The 22,472-nt window shown below is 33.2% G+C and overlaps 1 protein-coding gene across 4 annotated transcripts in view; it reads right to left on the bottom strand.

Annotated features, from left to right (window-relative positions):
- Positions 1-22,472, bottom strand: part of RALGPS2 (Ral GEF with PH domain and SH3 binding motif 2) — a 338,606-nt gene that overhangs the window by 40,033 nt on the left and 276,101 nt on the right. For all 4 annotated transcript variants that reach the window (XM_073216813.1, XM_073216812.1, XM_073216814.1 and 1 more), the window contains 8 exons: positions 19,112-19,249; positions 17,859-17,949; positions 14,036-14,103; positions 12,647-12,782; positions 11,709-11,860; positions 8,434-8,488; positions 4,173-4,278; positions 1,715-1,807 (listed from right to left, as the gene is read on the bottom strand). In XM_073216813.1, the coding sequence (XP_073072914.1) occupies positions 1,715-1,807; positions 4,173-4,278; positions 8,434-8,488; positions 11,709-11,860; positions 12,647-12,782; positions 14,036-14,103; positions 17,859-17,949; positions 19,112-19,249 (839 nt within the window). The remainder of the gene's footprint in view (positions 1-1,714; positions 1,808-4,172; positions 4,279-8,433; positions 8,489-11,708; positions 11,861-12,646; positions 12,783-14,035; positions 14,104-17,858; positions 17,950-19,111; positions 19,250-22,472) is intronic.

Here is a 22,472-nt window from a genome sequence, read left to right as displayed (position 1 = left end):
TCCTTCATTGCTTTTAGTTCTGTGCCCTATTTCTTCTATCCTAAAATTGATACTAAATATAAACATGGACCTGTCTCTCTCTATCCTCTATTGTATTCTTATCAATCTTTATGGAGTCTTGACAGTTTTAATTTAAAAAGATCAGGTATACAGTCCATTGCTTTGGTAGTCAATGTGAATTCCTCACAATCCACTATATTCTATTTCTAAATATGTCACATATATTGTTTATCATATATATCTCATAATTAAAAACCCAAACTATCATGTTATTAATTCTCCATGTGTAAGCAGTAATGCCAAACACAGAGAGACATTTAACATATGCATTAGATGACCAACTCAATTATCTTATCAATACTCTAATTTGGTTTCTAAGTAAACTTAGGAAAAAACAAAAGAGTTTATTTTGAATAGCTACTTTTTTATAATTGTCAACTAAGTGAAGTCCAGCCAAGTATCTCAGAGTGGCTCTGTGAAGAGTCAACTCTATCAACCTCTTCTCCCCCACTTGGAGTACAGCAATACTCACCAGAGTCAATTACTCTGCAAAATGTTCTAGTGAAACTAATCTGTATAACTTTGTTGGGTACGTGGGCATAATATTTAATTTGATGAGAATACAAAAAATTGTCTTTTACCTCAATGTGAGGGCTATTATCTAAATAATTATGACAGTGAGCAAAAAAGCCAGTGCTTAAGAATTTTTGTGATTCCTTTCAGGAACAGTTAAAAAATGAAGCAATGTATTTAAGAAAACATATATGGTAAACTTTAAAGCAAAGCAAATCAATGATTAATGTGAAATTCAGGACAGTGACATGTTGTGGTTATGGCTAATAAGGAAGGAAGATAATGCTACCTTATGGCTTCTCCCACATTCACTTAAACCAAAAATGTATTCTATACCTCTGATTTGATGGGCTGAAACTGTGAGAATAAAGAAGTGCTTCCCTATTATGCAAGGTTACAGTAATTTATAAGTAGCAAAGGGACTTATTTTTTAGTGGCTTACCTTTTCTCAGTATGGTAAACTACTTAATTCACCCCCAAAATACATGATTTAAAAATGAAATTCCTCTCAAAGGTGTTGTATTAATACAACATAGAATATTCTTCCTTTCAAAGACTGTATCACTGGCATATAAAAAGAAAACTGCATGCAAAAAAGATCTATAAGGAAGACCCTACATTTGGGAGAAAAGAGCATGGAGAGGCTTCTTTTAAGTAATATGAAGCACAAAAAAGTGGACCATAGTAAGCACAGGACTATTATCACTCCTCATGGTTGGGAAAATTACTCAGAGATTGAGGTAGAAGAACTTTACATGATGGTCCCAATTTTTTATCTTTTACAGACTAGGAACCACAACTCCAGGGCAATTGATTTTCAACCAGGTTCTGAGCAAGAAACCCAGGTTTGGGAAAGCTTTGATGCCAAAGATAGATACTTGTAATGTACAGTTCTGTAATGGAAAAACAGCGTTCAAAATAGAAACTTCAAAATATTGATGTTATTCCAAGACTTTCTTTGGAATGGTCTTACTAAATAAAATAATTCCATTACAGCACTCCTATACAGAAGTGGATCTGAATATGGAGAATTAGAACATGGAGGGAAAAAGCAAACCACTGCATTCCATTCGGTCTACTTCCTTTATGACCATGAAGTGGTTGTGAAACTAAGCCAACAACCCTGAGGAAGAATACTCACATGTTTTCTTTCTGTGGCCTTTAGAGATTTGGCAGCGTAGTAAAAAAGTTGTGTCCCACACAAGGCTGCCCAGTACTTTGTCCACGATGCCACCTGGAGAGGACAAACGGATGGTCACTGAAATGCTCCTGGCTTCGGGTTTTCCTTAGTGCTGCTGACCTTCAGTGCCATTCCACTTCAGCCACCTTAGCCTTAGAGTTGAGTCTCCTCTGAAATCTTTATCTCCAAAATTCCCATCACTTCCACCTACTGTATTATATAGTACTTCCATTCAGATAATTATTCATCTAGTCAAGAATGCTATCAACTTTTAATATTATCTAGTATTGCCACAGCCTGCCATCCCATATCCTCCCCCTTCCTTTATATTTAGCCAGTATACTTGGTCCACCACTTTATACTCATTCCCTTCCAAATACTTTTATCTCACTGCCCCTCTCTCCTGATGTAAATCTAACCTAGTTTAATCTAACCATCTGATAACTTAGCACCATCAGAGCTACTGAATATGGCTGGAGAATAATTGTGCCAACTGATAAAATTATGGCTACCGATCTCAAAAGGAGAGTAGTAATACTTGACTTTCACCCAGTCAAGTCATTATACTCTCCCAGGAGACACAATTTCATACCTTCTCCTCAAAATTCTCATATTCCACCCCCTAATGATATCACTGCTTAGTTCCTAGAGAAAAACAGATGAAATCTGGTGAGGACGACATTATCTTTGCAGACCAATCCCATCTCGGTACCTGTTTGTAGACCCACAAACTGAGCCTTTTTTCCTGTTACAATGGAATAATTAACTCTGCTTCTATAAAAGGAGAAATCAACTCTTTTTTGCCCTAGATTCCCACTATCTCTTGCTTTTTCAAGGAATCTACTTTTGCAATTTACTCCTCTTTCCATGGCATCGTGATGTCTCTCCCTCTGCCACCATTACATGAATGAGGCTTCCCAGTCTCTCACCTTCAAAGATTCCTCCCCTGACCCATCCCCTGACCCTTCAGATACCATCAAATCTCTCTGCTCCTTTTCACAGAGTAATTTATCACAAGGTGTCTCTTATTCCTGACTTTTTCTATTTTGCCCATTTTTTCCCTCAATTTATTTTCGTTAGGTGGCTGCTTCAAGGTCACTGTTTACTGACATTTCACCAAAGCCTCTGTTAAGTCGACTTCTTGGCAAAATCTGACACAGCTGGCTACTCCTTTCATCTTAAAATACTCTATTAGGCTTCTATGATAACAGTGGTTTCTTCTACACTCTTCTACAGACCTTTTAATGCTACAATGTTTTATTCCTCTTTTCTTCCCCAGACGTACTTTCTTCATAGATAACCAATCTCATCCAGTCCATACTTCAATTACTATCTGTATTCTAATGATCCTCAAATCTCTCTCTGGCCACAACCTCTTCGCTGAACTTCTGAACTATATTTTTCAAAGAGTCAAAATGATATCTTCACTTAAACATCTAATAAGCATACCAAACTGAACTTAGCTGAGACTACCCCCTCTCAAAAAAACTCTGTTGCAATAAATGTCCCCAACACTTACCCAATTCAGTCTGAAACCCAGAAGTTACGTTTGTTTCCCTTTTTCTCTCATACATTGCATCTAATACATCATCAAGCAACCCTAGCGTTTCTCTTATTTCATCTTTTCCCACCCCCTCCACTTTCAATGCTTCCACTGAACAGACTGTGTCTCCTGAACTCAGGATCTTCATGGGGCCAGCTCACCCTCCGCATTCGGATCTCAGCTCAAGCGCCTTGCTATGGTAATGTCTCTCCTCAACTCACCCAGTCATTCTCCGTCCCATCGCCTTATCGTAAGGCCCTATGTTCTGTTGATCCTCACTGAAATGTCATCTCCATCAGGCAGGGACATCCCCTCATCTCATTCGCTGCTCTATTTCTAGCATCTGGGACACAGTAGGTGTGATAATGCCTCAACTGATATGCTATTTTTAGTTCACTGGCTGGCCTAGTGTAGCTTGATTGTATGTGCCTGAGGTTTACTGCAATGTAAGCAGCAAAATCAGCTTATTCAGACAAAACCATTTTTACATTTTAAGATCTCATTTCTTCAAAAGCTTCAAGTGTATATACGTATCAAATATTTTATTCCACATAAGATGACTGCTTTTTGAGACAAGGTGAAAACATCTTTCTTTAGTAGTTAAACTACTGTGCTGCTGGTGGGGAAGAATAAGCTTTGGGTCCCACATGAAATATAAGAACTATATTATAGGGTAAAGGAAAGTCCAGAATACCTTGATTTAAGCACCCTAAATATATGCCTTAATTGAAACCTACATTAAAAAACATGGTGAGGCAATGTGTATTTTAAATTATTTCAAGTGTACTGAAATAATTTTCAATTGTCTTCATATTTTTCATGGTCCTAGACATTTGCCTACTTTTAGAGGTATATTAAAATATAATAAAATCTTACTGTAGGCTTTTTGCCTTCTTTTAATAAAGTTTTTCTCTTGAGAACACCTTGAATAGTAACAGCTCCTGGATACAAATGGACTGCTAAATCTTCTGATTCTGCAGAACTGTAATAATGAAATGAAGAAAAGACCATGTAAGAGCTTTCATTTACTTTGTTATCAAATAGGTACTTAAGTGAAATTACTCTTAATTTTAAAATTTTGGTACTGTATTCAGAATGAGAAGACATTGACAATTATAAAGGTTTATTGATATGAAATTTTTTATTAAGCTGTCACAAAAGGTAATCAGGAAGATATTCATGTCGGAAGATGGTTAAAAAACACACTTTATTACATATTTGAACAAGTACAATTTAGAAAGAATAATAGAATAATTCACTTTAGCAAAGATTAAATTAAGTATTTAAGACTTTTTCTTCTTAATATGCCACACTGCATCATTGCTATAAACTTTTCCTGCCCATTAGAAACTGTAAGTCCTGGTAGGAAAAATGAAGATTCTATTTGTTAAAAGTATTTAACCATATAAAAGTCAAAAATAGCAGACGCTCAAAAAGAGGATGAGAGAAAACCCACACTTAATTCTAAAACAGGTGAAAGAAAATAATAAAGGCAATAATGACATATTTAAAAAACTGGCTTTCTGGAATAAATTTTAATGATATTTAAATGCTGTCCATGCTTAAGCATTTCAATATAGCCGAACAGCTCTCCAAGAAAGGAATGTGTCAAAAACTCAAGACTTGCTTTTCATACATTTTAAGAAAACTATCACACAATGACAATCATTTATATAGTTTCCCAACTGATTTAAGGTCCTATATTAAGACAAGAGTACTTTATACATATGTCAATTAAAACATATACACTAGCAAACATCGGTCATTCTCTGGTGATCTGACATGAGCAGCAGAATCCTACAAGAGTGAAGAAAATTGAAGTTTGCCAGTTTATCCTTTATGATTATTTAGGTGTCTTCATGGAGGCTTAAAAACCTAGAAACTACTAGAAATTTCATGCTAGAATTATTGATATTCAGGAAGGTATACACAAGGAGATTAGACACCATCAAACGGAATAAAGTTCACTTCTAATGTTGGCTTTTTATTTTTTTATGAATTGGTTGATTCCCATTACCAATAACCTCCAGCCCCCAGTCAATCTGCCATCCTTATTTTCTTCAGCAGCTAACACAGTGAAAGAGACCTGGTTTAACTAGATGAACAACTGCATAACATGGATTTAAATATACAAACATTATTTAATAATACAGACTTGTCTAAATTCAGGACCTGAATTTATTTTATTTGACAAATTCTTAAGAAAGACAAATTGAATATAGGCTTCCTAGCAGAGTAAATGCTTTGGTTGTAGCCTTTGATAACAATTGGATTTCTGTATTGCTCACCCCATAACTAGCAGCGTGAGAAAGATCTGTGCAATGAAAAGGCTATGAAGTTGGAATTATTTTTAAAATGTGACCTGAAGATGCAAGTTTTAGCAATTAGCACTGTGGGATCAGAAAGAATAGCTCAAATTTATCTCTAGATTAAACCTTGGAAAAGAAAGTTTTCCCGGACATTTTTTTTAGTTTAAATCAATTAGTTGAGAAAGAATAGAAATAGTGTGACAGACCACACCCATGTAAACCAATCACCAACACCAGAGGAGAGCTGTGTGGCCCCTGAATGCAGGGGAAGGTACCTGCTGGCCTTCATGTGGCTTCGATAGCCATTTCGTGCCACTTGTGTCATCGGGCCGAGAGAATGGTATAATCTGTTCCTGTTGGATTCCATTATATATTGTATATATATTACATATACTTTTGTTCACACAATCATATCAATACCTAAGACAAAACAGTAATTTCTTTGTGTAATACATCTTTCTGAATCCTACAAAAGGATAGTATGTGATTGTTCCTGATTTTTTTTAAAGCATGCAGCAGCATAGATTTCATAAAATTTTTTCTTCTACTATTGATTCTGGAAGTACTTATAGGTGGTTATTATGTACCACACATTTATATATACATTTGCTTTCACAAGTCTGCTAAAATAAAGATTATTTTAATTAATACTATTAAAACTTGAAAAACACTGTAAAAATACTTTTGTGTTTACTGTTCTTAGATTCCAGTTTAAATATGATAGGTGGATTTGTAAAAATAACTCACTTTTATTTTATGTCCCTATGAAGGCACCTAAAAGCAATGTGGCCTGATAACTTAAAGTTAATGTGCCTGAACACCTTCTTTTCCTGTCTAGCCTTTATATTAAATCTAAGAAAACTAATAAAAGAGATGACCTGAGTAACAAATAAAGGCATTATATTATTTCCACATCAACTGAAATTAACAAATGATAAAGCCAATAAATGATAAAAATGGTGTGAGTTAATATTTATCCAAAATGGCATGTAATACTTAACAAAGGAAATAAACACACACACACACAGAAACACTGACACTTCTTTGCCTAGGAAAAGTCAAGAGTAGCACTATTGATAAATGATATTTAAAACAAAAAGCATTATTTTAACAACTTAAGCAGCAATATATTTGGGGTCTCTCTAGGAAATAAGAACAGAAAATGGGATGTTTAACACTCAGTATACTATTTTCAAGTTCACTATCCACAAACAGTATTTTAAATCCTAGTTCTTTATTCACTTTTTATTATTTCATGTCTGAATCTTGCTGGGAAGACCTAATTTGCTCTCAAAATGTTCCAAGAGCCACTGATTTAAACTTAGCACACATACATTAGTAGCTGCAAATGTCTGCAAAGTAAAACATTCGTCATAAAAGAAAAATACTGTTTTGAGATACGAAGGTAACACCATTAAATACTGTCTTCAAAAGTAACCTGCTGGATGAGAACAGATTATTTAACACAATAGCATCCTGGTTACTCATAACTCATGCAATCTGAGAAACAATTTTGTTTATCAATATTTTTAATCTAAAGATTATAATATACTTTATAACCAACATTCTGATGGTATTATGTATGCTCTTTACAGAGGGTAAGAATGCTATGACAATTTATACAGAAAGCATGCTAAAGACAACTCTTATGTTTTTCCTGTTTCAGGCAACCCCAAATAAAGACTGAATGCAAAAGCTGAAAGAGAAATTATGTGCAAAAAGAAAATTTTAAGAATCCCCCAAAACAAAGACAACTTCAGAACATTGGTAATTGGAGTAGTAGAAAGGATCAAAAGTATTTTGAAATGCTGGGCTTACTAATAAGTAAAAGCTTAATAACATAATGGTGAGAAATTTTTTTGAATTTTCATCAAGAACAAGGATATAATTATAAAATTAAACAGCATGAAATTAATTCTATCTAATACAGTTTAATTTCAAATGTACAGTTAGTATAATTGCTTTCTATTTAAAGATAACTGATAGGGAGTTAGGTAACTAAGTATTTTCAGCTCCATCAATTTTAATATGATGTTCAAAATTCAATCTAAATGACTCTTGTTGCTTAGAAGCTTACTCAGTTTATATACAAAAGGGAGCAATCATTTTTGTCAAGAGTCAAGCATCTTGTAAGTATGAAAACGGTAGAACTGAAATGGTCAAAGACAACATAAAAGTACTAATGGACATTAAGTAAATGGCAATTATTTGCACCATTTGGCTGTATTTTAAAGGAGATCTTACATTGGAAGACTAATAATACAGCATTTTATTTGCTGCAGGCAGATGATGGCCTTTATAGCTTAAAGCAATAAAGACAGAAGGGAGCACGGTTTAACAGTATTTCAGTATAAATCTGTGTGCTCTGTGAAAACTTTGAGTTAATGACAATTTAAATTCAAGCTTCTTTGCTTATAATTTAAAATTTACTAAGTCACTTTGCCCTTGACAAAGGAGAAGAGAATGAAGTTGATCATTCCACTTACCAAAAGCCTTAAAATTATTTAAATGAACCAGAATTTAGGACAAGAATTTTACTTTTGAATACAGAAGTAGGTAACTTGACTATGATTGGTTATTATTTTTAAATTTTATGTAAAATGTACTAACATTCAAATACCTGTGTCAAGTCACCAAAAAACCATATTTTTAGTAGATTAAACTTAATTTGTCTTAAATATCAACTTCTAATTTATGTCACCAGCAAGAAGCCTAAATAGTTCCTTAGAGATATGTAATGAATGTTATCTCTTAAAATTCATTATTATCATATACTTTAAGGCAGAAAAAATAAACTCAAAGCAGTTCAACTGGACAATTTTTCTTACCTTTCAAAAGCAGGCCATGAGGTCTCTTCACTTAGTTCAGAACCATCACTACTACCTGAAATAAAAAGTTATCCTATTTTTAAAAAATCAAAATTACAGTTGAATTTTATATTTTAAAAATAAAACTGTGCTCATAAAATGACAATCATGTTATTTGTGGATCAATCATGTTATTTGTGGATTAATCCTTTATTCTAATATTACTGCTGCTAGATTTATTTTGTAATATTTTGGAATGCAGCTGACAGCACTACCTAAAATAACAAAATGGCATAAAACATTTTTGATGTCTACTTATAGCTCAAATTCATTGTTATTAATAAATAATTTTCCTACCATCAGAGAATGCACATAAACACAAAATTTTTCCTTCTTATATGGTTTATCATAACTTAAGACCAATGTAATTGTGAAATTTTTAGAGGTTCATGGCACACTTCTTTCCTTTTGCATTCCTTTTAAAATTCATTAGTACCCTAACATAAAAAGCTTAACAAAATTCAATTTTTGCCCTCAGATGCAAGGCAGAAGAGGATGGAATCCCTAAGTTAAGAAAAAAAAATATTTTGGTGCTATGTAAATTGTAAAAACTTTCTCTTTGGCCAGAATATCAGTGAAAAGAAAGTTTTAAATTCACTAAAGAAAAAACTAAGGAGAATGAATTTGGAGAGTATAATGCAGCCTCAATTGATTTTAAAGGTACTTTAAAGATAATCTGCCTCTTAATAAAATTGATGATTAACATGTCTCTTACATATCAAGTTGAATTGTCTACCAGACTTTCACAACCAGTGTTCCCTACAAGACTCAAACTCTGATTCTATAACGTATCCATTATATGTGATGGATTACTACCTCTTCTGTGTATTTAGAATGGCACAAGCTACGTACTATCCTTGGAAGAGTTGACTAACAGACAACAGATAATTTTCGGGTTGTGTGGTTCAGATAAGAAACTGGAGATAATTTGTTGGTAGGGTTTTATAGATTATCTTTTGATTTGTGGTAACTGCAGACTGAAAATTTAAGCATAATTACAATATGACTTATTTGTAGAAAATCTAAGATTTTCTAGGAGCATGAAACTCTCTTAGCTATGGACAAGACTGCTTTATGTTATCTGGGACATCTATACCACATTAGGAAATGTTAGAGGCCATCGTCCCAAGCTTGGTTAATTTCTCTAGAGTACTTTCTCAAAGCACTCATGGTATAAATTAATATTGTATGTATATTTACAGTGAAGGAAAAAAAACATTTTGTGATTATGAATTTCACATGTGCGCCTGTGTCTGTATTAACACCTACCACCCATGGTTATAGACTTACTTTCTTTTCAGGGTGTTAAAGCTTTCAAAAAAAAAAATCCTGGAATGTAATGCCTATGTCAAATGTTCTTTTGTTTATAAAGAGAGATGTAACAATTTTTACTGTTTATCTACTTAACACCCTTAGAATAATTAAAAAATCAATACAAAGCCAAGAATTAAAATACTTTTCCCTATTCTAAAAGGAAGGTCTCCAAGATGAGACACCAACTGTAACAGAAAGAGTAACCAGATAATTATTTTGTGGTAACCAAAAGAACATCTATGGAAAGTAAAAGCCACAAAGAAGCTAAACAATAACTATCATTATAATACTTATGATGGGAAAAAGCCAAATATTATCTATACACTTAACTGAGAGTTTAAAATTTTTAAAATTATTAGTGCTTGCCTTAGTGGCATCCATTAAGTGTAACAAATTTTTAATCAGAAAAAAGTTCTTCCTTTCTCTTTTGCAAAATTATTCTGTGTACTTTTTTCAGATTGAGGTTGATACCTGCAGATAGGCAAGTCATAGCATTGATAAATAGTTATTTCAGGTGGCTAACTTGTCATCTTCTTTGTAAATTTTGTCATCATTTAATAATTTGCATTTATAAATAGGGGAACTTCAGAATAAAAAACTCCTGAATGGTGCTGGAAAGCTCTGAAGCAATTTCGTTTCCAGGGTTGAAACTCTCAAAGGTAAAGGAAGTCAGTATGTTCAAGAAAATGAACTCCTGTACTTTTTTCTGACTGTTCATTCATATTCAAATAATCACATTAACAATGATAGGCTTAGCCCTTAAGCAACCTGGCTCTTAAACAGAGGAGAACGTTTTCCTCCTTTATTTTTTTTACAAATAAAAATAGCATTGTATATAGATTTTTCTAATCATCTGAAGAAATAATGTTCATTTAGAAGATTCAAAAAATAAACAAAAGTTTACGAAGTAAAAACCAACAGACTCCTCTCTTAATCTCATATTTCTTTTCTAGTATGGTCCTGAGTTCTTGCTCTCCTCCTGGCAGTATCTATTTCCTCACCTCTCATTCTCCCATCTATTCCAATCAGGGCTTTGCCCCCATTATTCTATGAAGCAACTCTTATCAAGGTCGCCAATGACTTTTATTTTGCCAAACCCACTGATCAACTTCCACTCTCATCTTTTTTTTTCCATGTGATATTGATACTTTCAGTACTTCCCCTGGCATTTCCTCTACTGGGCTTTTGTGATACCACACTCAGGTGTTACCCCTATTTCACTTGTCCCTTTTTTGTAGTTTCCTTTGATAGCCTACTCTTCTTTTTTTAAAAAAAATAATTTAATCAGGCCTTTAAATGTTAGAATGCTTCTTCTTTATTTGAACTCTCTCTCTAAGTGACCTCAACCAGTCCCATGGCTTAAATACTTTTAAGTATGCTAACTCCTATATCTGCATGTACAGAACTTACCCCACTGAGCTTCAGATTCATGTATTCAATTACCTAGCTGACAACTCCATATGGACCAAACATGTCTAAAACAGAATTCTTTATTTCCCAAACACAGTCATCCTTCACAAATACTTAACTACCTTCAAATGGTTGCTCTTCCAGTGTTTACCTTTGTAATAGCACCACCATCTTAACTAGCTGCTTAATCCAGAATCTGAGTCAAACCTGACTCAGACCTTTCCTTCATTTCTGCATCCAAACTGCATTCAGTGACCAATCAACCAGCCCACATTCTTTTCCCACCATTCCTCAAACGCCTCCCCTTTCAGAGTTAAAAACATCCAGTACTTTTTAAACCATCATGAATTACTAACTTCAGTAGCTACTGGTAAGATGATCCTGTATCTAACTGCTACTTTGCTTATGTCAAATTTTCTTTATTTGTAGTAGGGTTAATGACTTTTTTTCAGTTGAGTTTCATTAAAAATCTTTTACACCTACTGATATTCCACTAGGGAAATATTCCTTACCTATTGATATTCCACTAGAAAGAGTAGAGCTTTCAGCTTGCCCTCGAGACGGTGCGTGGGGCTCCATGACGCTGTCATCTAACAGATGTCTTGGCCCTGCATTTGGGAACGTTGCACTCTTAAACTCTGCTGTATTCATTTTATGAATGAAACTGGAAAAGAAAAATATTTTTCATTATCTTTTGTTACTGTTACCAATTCAGGATATAAAAGATATTCTTTCTTATATAAAGAGTCAGGACATAAAAGATTTACCTGCTATTCTGAACTGACTTCTGAATACTTATGCTAAGGATGACACAGATTTTGCCACAAAACCTCAAACTGTTTAGGGATATTTTTTTAGAAAACCACATTTTATCTACCTGTGTAACAGAGAATACTTTAATTTCATCTCTCGAGTCACAGGTCCATTAAAAACCTGTTTTCACGTTCACTTTTTAAAAACAGCTATTAAAATTTCACAAAAATCTTAGCAAAGGGGAACTATGGGTCTTGTTTTGAGAAAACAATCTTGGAAAGCTAATGAAGTTAAACAAAACATCAGTTTCCCTTTCTTCATAGTGAGGAATAAAAATAATAATTTTTATTAGACCTTAATTTATGGTTAAGACAAGCAATGACATCTTGATACAAAGGTTATAATTTACAAGGAAAATAGTATATTGCTTTCCTGATTTTATTTATGATAATGCTCTGTAATATGGTATATTTATCTCCCCTAAATGTGAAGGCACTACTGGGTGAAGTTCATTTCCAAATTAAGTTAAAGGAAGAAATAAATATTTTTAGGCAAACAAGATATTTTACCGAATCAGAAAAAGGGTACTGTTATACAAATAAAACTATGCAAACATCCTATATTTCTGTTTAGTAAAACAGGAAATAAATCCAACTAGAAACAACTTAAAAAATTTGAAAGAATTAAAAATGCTGACTTATAACCCAAGCTATGGCACTTCCTATGTCCATGTGGAATCAGGTTCCGGGGGGATGGCGGTGTCTGTGGTAGCAAGGCTCCTTCAGCTGCCACACTTTTTCTTCCACTTTGTGGAGATGCTCCTACTTCAGGACCTAACAGTTAAATCAGAAACAGAGAGAGAGAATGAGAAATTTCCAAACAATTTCAAAAGATTGTTTTATTTCTGATCCATTGATATAAAATAAAAAATGTGGTTTAAATTTTAAGATAATATTAATGCTAATTATATTTAATTGACTGAACATGAGAAATATTTGTCTTCTGAGTCTTAAAACACAAAACCCCAAACATACAGAATCTGGTAATTTCCATCTTGCACTAAGAAGGCAGTATAAATATTTTCTCTATTTATAGATGAAGCAGCAGAATTAGGAGAGAGGCTCAGAATCTCTTATCACCGATGAGACTGGTCTGAACACTCAGGTCTTCTGAGTCACTTAAGTTTACACATCGCTTTTTTACTTTTAGTTTAAGAACGTATAGAGCAGGTCGAGCATTCAACTTAGAATTTAAATCTACACTGGCACCGTTCAAGCTTACAGGAATAAAAGAAATTGAACTTAAAAGTGTACATATTTCCAAAACATTGCTTTAACAGTGAAAATAAAAGCAAACTGAAGAGATGCAGATTGAAGTGTTTTCCTCTGCTTGGAATACTCTTCCCCTAGATACTGTCACGGCCTGCTCCCTTGTTTCCTTTACACCTCATTGGATGGGCCTTCTAATGTTTTTACAATATACAGTAATATGAAGCTTGGTGCCAAAGTCTGTATTTAGAATTTTTAAAAAGGTACTTATAAATGATTTCCTTAAATGAGTCTCTTCAGTTTTATATTTTTGGTTATTGTGTGGTAAACATGTAATATCCCCATTACAATGCACATAAATTAAGGGAATATGACTAATTTTTCATATTTTCAGTACTTGACCCAATATTAAAGTGAAATTTTGTAAAAATTAAGCATTAAAATTGTCTTCTATAATTATTCAAAGTAGACTTTTCTACTCAAACCATAGAAATTTCTAATATAATCAACCCTCATTGCATAGAACAATGTATTCTTAATAAAAAGAGAACAGATATTCATAAATACCCATTATTTTCTGTTTTATCTATTTTCCTTGATTAGTTGGCACATCTGATTGTACATTAGCAATACCATTAAGTAACAACGTTTTAATTGAAAAACAAAAACCCACATGGAAAAAAAACTGATGAATTTTAATACCAAACATTTTTTTGCATGTGCTAAGTGCTAAGTGACTATTTACTTTGAAGTATAATCTTTCTTGTTAAGTTATCTGATTTATTATTTGGTAATGAGAGAAAACTATGTATACTAACCTACTAAATCTTCCCTGGAAGCAGCAGAACGAGGTGTGCTTGTCCCTGGTTCTATCTTTAATGAAAGCCTGAATTTTAAGAAGAAACAAAACACATAAAGTGGTTAACATTTGAAAAAATAATATTAAAATTATTTTCTCACAAAAGACTAAAAATGTTTTAATGAAATAATCTCAGTTGTATGTATTTTTAAGAGCAATCTTTAATTGTTAATGTCTATATCTTTCATACAAAGCTGATTTTATGGTTATTCTAGGAAGTACTTACTGGGGGTGGGGGAGAAACAATAAAAAGTCATATGTAGAAACAAACTCCTCCAAACTGCTCCAATGTTCCTAAGTAATTCACATTTAAAGATATTTGATGAATAGCTAAAGAGTGATTTAACTTGAGATTATACTGATCATTGACAATTAAATTCAGGAAACTTTCACATATATTACTAAATATATTAGGCAAATTCTTTCCAGAAACTTTATTGGATGGGCTAATCGTTTGTGTAGCATTGAAAATTTAAAAGACTCCTTATTTAAAACTAACAAAAAAACCAACCAACTTATCAAAAGAAACATCTATACAAGTGAAAAGGTTGTTTGCAAAATTCCTGGTAAATAAATCCCTGTCCTAAATCAAAGTTTATCAGTTGGTATTTAAGTTCCCTTTAGGGTAATATATCTAGTTTTGAGTTCCACAGCAAAGAGAGATTATGATTCCTACCAGAGGAAACTATTTCAGGAAATAGGACATTACAGCAATTGTAAAAAATACTTTGGTGTAGTCCACAAAACCTGTTATTACTAAGCATTTGTCTGAAAAATTAATACATTTTACTTTTTAGCTTTCTACCAACTGGAATTTTTTATGAAATTGCAAAATGCAAGTGAATTCATAATGATAAATCTATTACAGATTATTAACTTATTATTTCTTTGATAACCTAAGAGGGAATTATATATGATATATCCCAATTCTTTGACAGTGTAAAATGCATGTATTGAATGGATGTATGATTAACCATATCAATTTGCTTTTTTACTTTTTACAGGGCAACTTACTTTAATTTCCTGGGCTTTTGAATATACTGAATTCATTCATTTGATAAGAAGTTACTGAACACCTGTTCTTGTTGGGCACTATGCTCTTAGCACTGGAACGTAACAGACAATGGCAGACGTGGTGTCCCTGCCTTTCTGAAGCTTACCGTCTAGCAGGTGAAAGACAAAGAAGTAAACAAAATAACTACCATTTCCTAACACAGACCCAAAGTAGAAAGGAACAGAAAGGACGCTATGGGTGAATCACACTGCTGTCAGTAGCAGCCGATAACTGACAGTAGTATAAAAAGTAGAAGAATCCTCACAGACGTAGCAATGAAGGCTAGTCAGGACGTCAGCTGTATGTATCATAATCAAAACACAACGTAGTAACAGTGATGCTAGTTCACTGAGAAAATTATGTTCAGTACTAAAATGAAATAACTTCAAAAGATTTTCATCCTGATGAACACATGCGCTTAACTGGTAGTATCTATACTGGCTGCCTATATAGATGAAGGTGCCAAAAACAGAGGCCTGTGGATAAGCAGTCATTTTTATTTAAATTTCTTTTATCATAAAAACTTTATAACTAATCATTTTAATGGCTCTTAACTTAAAAGGCTGATCTTCAAAACATTCAATTTGTAGGTTCATGCAAGGCAACTTCATCTTTAGGAAAACTATCTTCTTCAGTCTCCCATATGATGCTACAATAGCACCAAGTAACTTGTAGTTCCCCAAGTGAATACACTGTTTTCCGCACTACTCCAGGGACCACTCCAACCCTTGGAACACCTTTCCTTACCCTTCGTGTGCAGTTCATTCCTACTCATTGCTTGTTAAGATTAAGCCTCAGCTGACACTGTCTCTTGAAGTTTCTTTTCTCTTCTCTTTCCCACTTAAAGCTGAGTTAGATCCTCTCTTATCTATGTTCCCATAGCATCCTGGACATATCTTTACTCTAGGACTGTTTTATGATCATATTTTGTGAATGTGCTTTGCATTTAGACTGAGCTTCTAAATGGAAGAACAAGATCTTATTTTTGTAATCCCAGCAGCTAGCACCATAGCTCATCTATAAGAAAAGCTTAATAAATATTTGTTCAAATGAATATAATGGGAAAGCTGCTCTGATTCTAGCTATTCTTGAAAGCAAAACATTAATAGCATCAGCTTTTCTACAAAAATGAAGGTGTCTTAAATATGCCAGTTTATAGACAGTTAAAATTACTTAATGCTTAAGTGGCTAACTTCATCTTTTCGGCAGAGTAAAAATGAGCCATCTGCTATAATCGTGCAGTTAATTTCTTAGACGTCACTTATACTGCATAGTTTAACTTGTTTTAAATACAGTAAAGTTTCTGAGCCAGCTATTGACATTTTTAATTACTTTTTCATATTTTGAGTTTTAAGATAATCTTCGGCACCTCTCTGGACAAAACATGAGTGGTTTTGTGCTATGTCAGTAATTGGACGGAAGAAAGAGTGGTAAATATAAGATACAGGCTATCAAACTCAAGAAACTTACAACTCTAGAGCAACAACAGATCTGTGAAGCAACTCTACTAAGCTGATCTGCTGGCCTCATATATTTTCACATAAATTACCACGTAAAAACTTTCTGTAAAACAGAACTTGATATAGAAACCCAAGTGGAATACTATGGTGTGAGGGAACAGATTGCAATGAAGGAAATAATGTTTTTAAACATTAATAAAATTTGAGGTAAGTTAAGTATGCATCCATAGTGTCTTAATATATTTCATGTTTGAAGGAAAATTATTTCTAGATGCTCTTCAGAATTTCTAGGCTCTTGTTGGTACTAATTCTATTCTGAAGAATTCCCCCAAAACTGCTGAAACTTATGGAACAAGGTAGTTGATAATCCCTGTCATATGAGAAAAGAAAACAACCTAGTCTTTCAATTTGATAAGCTTTAAAAATACGATCTTTTACTAGAAAAAAATATTTGTAAAAGACACAAAGTTAAGTTGACAAGTTTGGAAACAACTGGCATGATAAAGCTAAGCAAAAAAACAAATTTTTTTTAAATAACAAAGGAAGCTAAAATAAACATGAGAAGCCTCAAGAAAAATAAGCTCTTTATCTTCCCATCTCTGGAAAACAACAAAACAAGAACACATAGCATACCACTGAAAAATAAAAAGGGTATTAATAATTAGAAAATCTCTCCCACCTTGGCAGTGCTGTGGAAATCAGAGAAGGAAATGGATAGCTGTATACTAAATGTGATTTTTAAAAATCTTTAATAAAGCACTTGCTATAATAAGAGAAAAGGGTAAGCATGGTGTTATATTGGACAAATACGTCTCTAAACCAGAGATGAGAAGGTTCAATATTCTCTCAATCCACAAAATACTTTTTGAAAACAAGCTCAAAGATGTGTCAAAAATTACTATTAAAAAAGGAGTAATCTCTCTCTTTGTAGACTGTTGCATTAATTTTTCAGTCTACTAAAAGGTAGATCCAAAGAGATCCAGCACTTCAGTATGGAGAGAAAGGAAGAAATTTAAACTAGATCAAGCATTGGTTCTCAACAACTTGAGAAAGATAAATGATTTTTAAATAAAAGGACAGACTTGCAGATGTATTTGCATACTGGCTCAATCACATCAAGTGATTGAAAAGAAATACATGCCGATACCTTTAACCATTGTAAAGGTACGGCTGGATTAGGCATCTGCATTGTACTATGTGTAGGATCTAGAGACATAAGGACCAGGGGAGGAAAGGGTGGAGGAGAGGACAAAGACATACAAACCTACTTGTAATTATCATCTTCCACAAACTTCTGTAGCTCTTCTATATACTGAACAGAGTTCAGATATTTTTGGACATGAGGCAACATGGGGATATCTAGGCAAAACGTGATAATTAATTATTCAGCAAAATTCATCTTAACCAGAACTTTAAAAGTTAAGCCAAGAAAAATACACTTCAAGAAAAATTAAGGCCATGTGGCACCAAAATTTAAATTAGCTCTTAGAAGGATGTTCCTAAGGTAAATTTTATTTAATGTAAAACTGAAGGTAATTTAGAAAATCAGTTGCATGCAGTTTGTATAAACACAACAAGCAGCTCCATTTACAAAGTCCAAGTTGATATTTGAGAAATTTCATAGAAATAAAAAAATCAAAGACACTTCACTGTGATTTATATTCAAACCTGATCTAAACACAGGATGTAAGGCAGTTTTTTTTTTTTTAAAGAAGACTGGTTCCATTTGCAAATGTAGGTTTTCCTCCCTTACTTAGAAATTTCAAATAAGATTAATTTAACATTACAATTTGGTGTTATGTTAAAAAATTGAGAGAAGGGAAAAGAAAGAGATGATTTAACTTTCAGTGACACTTTAAGAAGTTTTCGAGGTTTTCTTAAAATTACAGATGCACATAAAGTTAGCTTTAAGACAATTTATTTTAATTAAATCAGAAAATGTAAACTATTTTTAATGTCATAAAAATTATGTATCAATAGTCTGTCTTCATTCCTATCAAACTGAAAGCATTCATTTTAAAACAAAACAAAACAAAAAAACACCTTTTCTAATTATTTGGGCTTGTGTAAGCTCTTTCCGTATATGTATTTCCATAAAATACAACTTGGACAAACTGGTTATTTACTCAATATCAGATTCAAGAAAGCTAGTCAGTTGTTACTAGGATCAAGAGTCTCAGCTCCTCCCCTAACTGAAAAATATCAGAACAATTTACATAATAGATCACGGAGATTAAATGAGATGAAGATAATAGAAAAACTTTTGCTAATTATGTTAGTATATTTGCTACAGAATAGAAGAGCAACAGATAAAACTTAAAATTTTAAATATGAAATCCTTAACTCCTTAAAAGCAGGATCTTAAACAGGATAGTAAATATTAAACAGGGAAATAAAACAATTGCTTTCCTTTATGTAAGAATGACGTCCCCTACTGTGTGCAAAGCGGCCGTCAATGTGCGTGAATGAGCCCATGGCGTCACCTCACAGCAGGGGCTCAGATCATCCCCCAGAGACCTACCATATTCACAGGACTGCTGTAGATCCGAAATTATTCGAAGGATGTTATTCATCAAATTTGACCTTTGCTCATTTTCTAGAATGCTGCCCGTTGATGGGTATGCTGAATCAATGTATGTTAAATCTGACAAATAGATACCTGAAATGAAATTGGATAAGTAGCGATATCTTCCTATTTGTAGCCTGGAAGAGTATGACAAAATGAAGGGAAGGAAAAGCTAGTTTATAGCTATATTGCAGTATATGACATATTTATAATATTTGTTATTAATCCACCGTAGCCTCGTTAAAGCATGGCCACTTAGGCCTAGATTTCTCGGTAGCTGAGGGTCAAACACGCAAATAACATGATTTTTGTAAATGTCGTCTTACACAATTTTCAAGTATGGTTTGAGACTGGAGTTAGAAACCTAACAGAAACCTATAGGACCTAATAGAAAGAAGCTGAACTCTTGAACTGGCTCTGACTCTGACTAGTTGTGTTTAATGGAGATAGTTACTTTAATCTCTGAACCTTAGTTTTTATGTTTATATAACTAGTACTTATTAGCCAAGCTGTGGTATAGAAATTACCTAGTTGAGTACTTGGTGCAGGGTAGTTATTTAGTATTAGTTCTCAACCCCTCTGCCTTGAGTTGATGACTATCACTTGAGTCTTAACTATGAAAATTGTGTCATTCTGGTAGAAATGTCTTGCTTTAAAGATTAACAGTTGGATTTCTGAAGGTTCATGTGACCACAAATTGAAGTTAATTCTCCTTCCCCCATTTCTCTGTACCAAAAAAAATGACATATCCCCAAAATAGCTTGGTTGTACTACTAACTACTTCTGGATATGAAAGTTCACTTATTTAAATATGTTTCCTGAGAGTCTACTATAAGTCAACTATAGTTAGAGAAAATAAGCTTTGCTACTTTTAACTCATGAACCCCATGGTCATGATCTCTCAATAAATGTAATCAAAATGATCTACCCATTGCCTTCCAAATAAGTCCTATGTTTTTCCTTGTGCCATTTCTTCCATCTTGAATATTTCCTAGACTCATCTCTGCACATCTAAATTATATATTATATCCAGGTCAGTGTCAACTGTCCTTTGGTTTTTTCATAGATTTCAGGAAATCAATTAGAAACCGTCTCGTGTAACAGATGAAGAATCTGAGGTCCATGGACATTAATGGGTATGTTTAGTGTCATGTGAACAACATGTTAGTGAAAGAGCTGGATCTCAGAGTGTACATCTGTCCCCCAAGTTTCTTTTTATTACACTCTGCTATGAACTCTTACAGTTATCTATACCATTCACTTGCTAATTCTTATGACTTTACAATCTCTATTTGAAATTTCTTGTATTCTGTTTAAGACTATAAATTCACCTAAGGCAGTTGCTTTATCTCACAACCTGAAGAAAATGAAAAACCTGTTGAGTGTTTTTTGACAGGTGTTTAATACAGCATAAAAGGTTAGCATGGCAATCTTTTTCCTCAGCCTAATATCATTCATTTTCCATACAGTAGATATTAACAGTATTCTTTAGGCCACTTATCAGAAATGCTTCTTTTTCTTCAGAGACTTTCAACTTTTTTTCATCATTTCAAACGAATCTATGCACTAGCTCCTTTCCTTTTCCTTCAGTCTTAGAGAAAGAAGAATCCCTTTGCTCTTCCCAAATTTACAGTGTGATTTTGAATGTAATCACTACTACCCCCTTTGAAACATTCACTGTTGCCTCCGCTATCACTCACCCTGCACTGGCTCCTTTCCCACAGCCAATGACACACTAAAAGCAGTAAGAAAAAATCCAAGCAACCCTTCCTTTGAATCTATCCCCTCCTCAAGATAGGACCCTGGCTTCTCTCTCTTCAATAAACACCTTGAAAAAGAAAAACAGACTACTACACTTACTTATTTTATCCATCATTCTTTTTTAATGTAATATTTGATACATATAAAAGTTTGCATGTGTCAGGAAACTTGTGATGGACTATGAAATAAGCAAAAAAAGTTACCTGGTGTCCTGTCTCCAGTGCATCCTTTTGGCTGTTTGAGTTATTTTACAACTCTTAAGTTGTTGAAAACTGGCAATTATATAAATTTTTGTTCATAAAATTGCCAATGAATTATATTCAGTGGGATTAATTATTGCAGCTATTTGTTAAATACATTTCAGCATTTCTAATTGCTTTTAAGTATGCACACTACTTTGAATTCTCCCATGAAATGGTTGTAATACTCTTATAAATGGTTCTGATTCTTATAAATTTAATTATTTAAATAAGAACCTTGACGTGTATTCATTCTGTATTTGTGTGGGAATCATGATTTTAAAAAGTTATACTTTAATGCATGTAATATTCATTATCAAATAATAAAAGAAACATTTGTGAATGGCCAGTCATCTTAAAAACTAACTGCATCACCAATACTGTTGCATCACCTGTATGTTCCTAAGTCATCTCCTTGCCTCCTGTCCAGAGGTTAACTAACCACTACTTGAATTTTAAGAATATTCCCTTCTTTTTCGAGATATATACCTATATCCTTGCAGTATATTATGTACTTTTGCTTATTTTTGATCTTTAAAAAAACGTATCTTATGGTGATTCAATTAAAGATAATTTATCAGTAAAGTTGGAACAAGAACATAGTAAGTGACTTCTAAAGTCTAAAATAAAAAATTTAAAGTATAGTCTTATCACTGGTTTGTGTCACTATTTTGTTTCTAATATCTTTTCATGTTGTTAGGTTACAGCTTTAATTCCTTAAATTGAGAGTAAATATGTAACTGTATCATAATTTATTCATTTTATTTGATAGTTCTGAGTTACCTCCCTCTTCCCTCCATGTAGAGACATGCTTGTATATGTCTCCTGGTAAAAAACACAAGAATGTCTCTTGGAGATAGATACACACACACACACATTTCTCTAGCATACAATAAAATATATTTCTCTATAATATATATGATATATTAATATTCAACTTTGTAAGATAGCACAATTGTTTTTAAAACATGTATCAATTCACACTCCCACTGACAGTATATAAATTTCTACTGATCCACACTTGTGCCAACACTTGATATTATCAGTCTTCTTAATTTCTGGCAATCTTGTGAGTACACAATGATATCACATTGTTTTAATTTCCTTGATTAGTAATGAGGTCAAATATTTGTTTCTATGAAATGTCTTTTGTCCATTTTTTCTTTTGGGTGTCTTTTTTTTTACTGATCTAAATTCTTAATATATTGTAGAAACTAATCCACTTGACAATTAAATTTTATCCAGTCATTCCCAACCCACTATATATAATTCGAAATCGACATCTATTTTGCTGCTGAAACTTACTCTGGCAAAGG

The sequence above is a fragment of the Manis javanica genome, chromosome 11 (assembly GCF_040802235.1).
Source record: "Manis javanica isolate MJ-LG chromosome 11, MJ_LKY, whole genome shotgun sequence".
In the NCBI taxonomy this organism is placed as follows: Eukaryota; Metazoa; Chordata; class Mammalia; order Pholidota; family Manidae; genus Manis; species Manis javanica.
The sequence above is the reverse complement of the archived record's forward strand: the minus strand, read 5'-3'. Positions and strand labels throughout refer to the sequence as shown.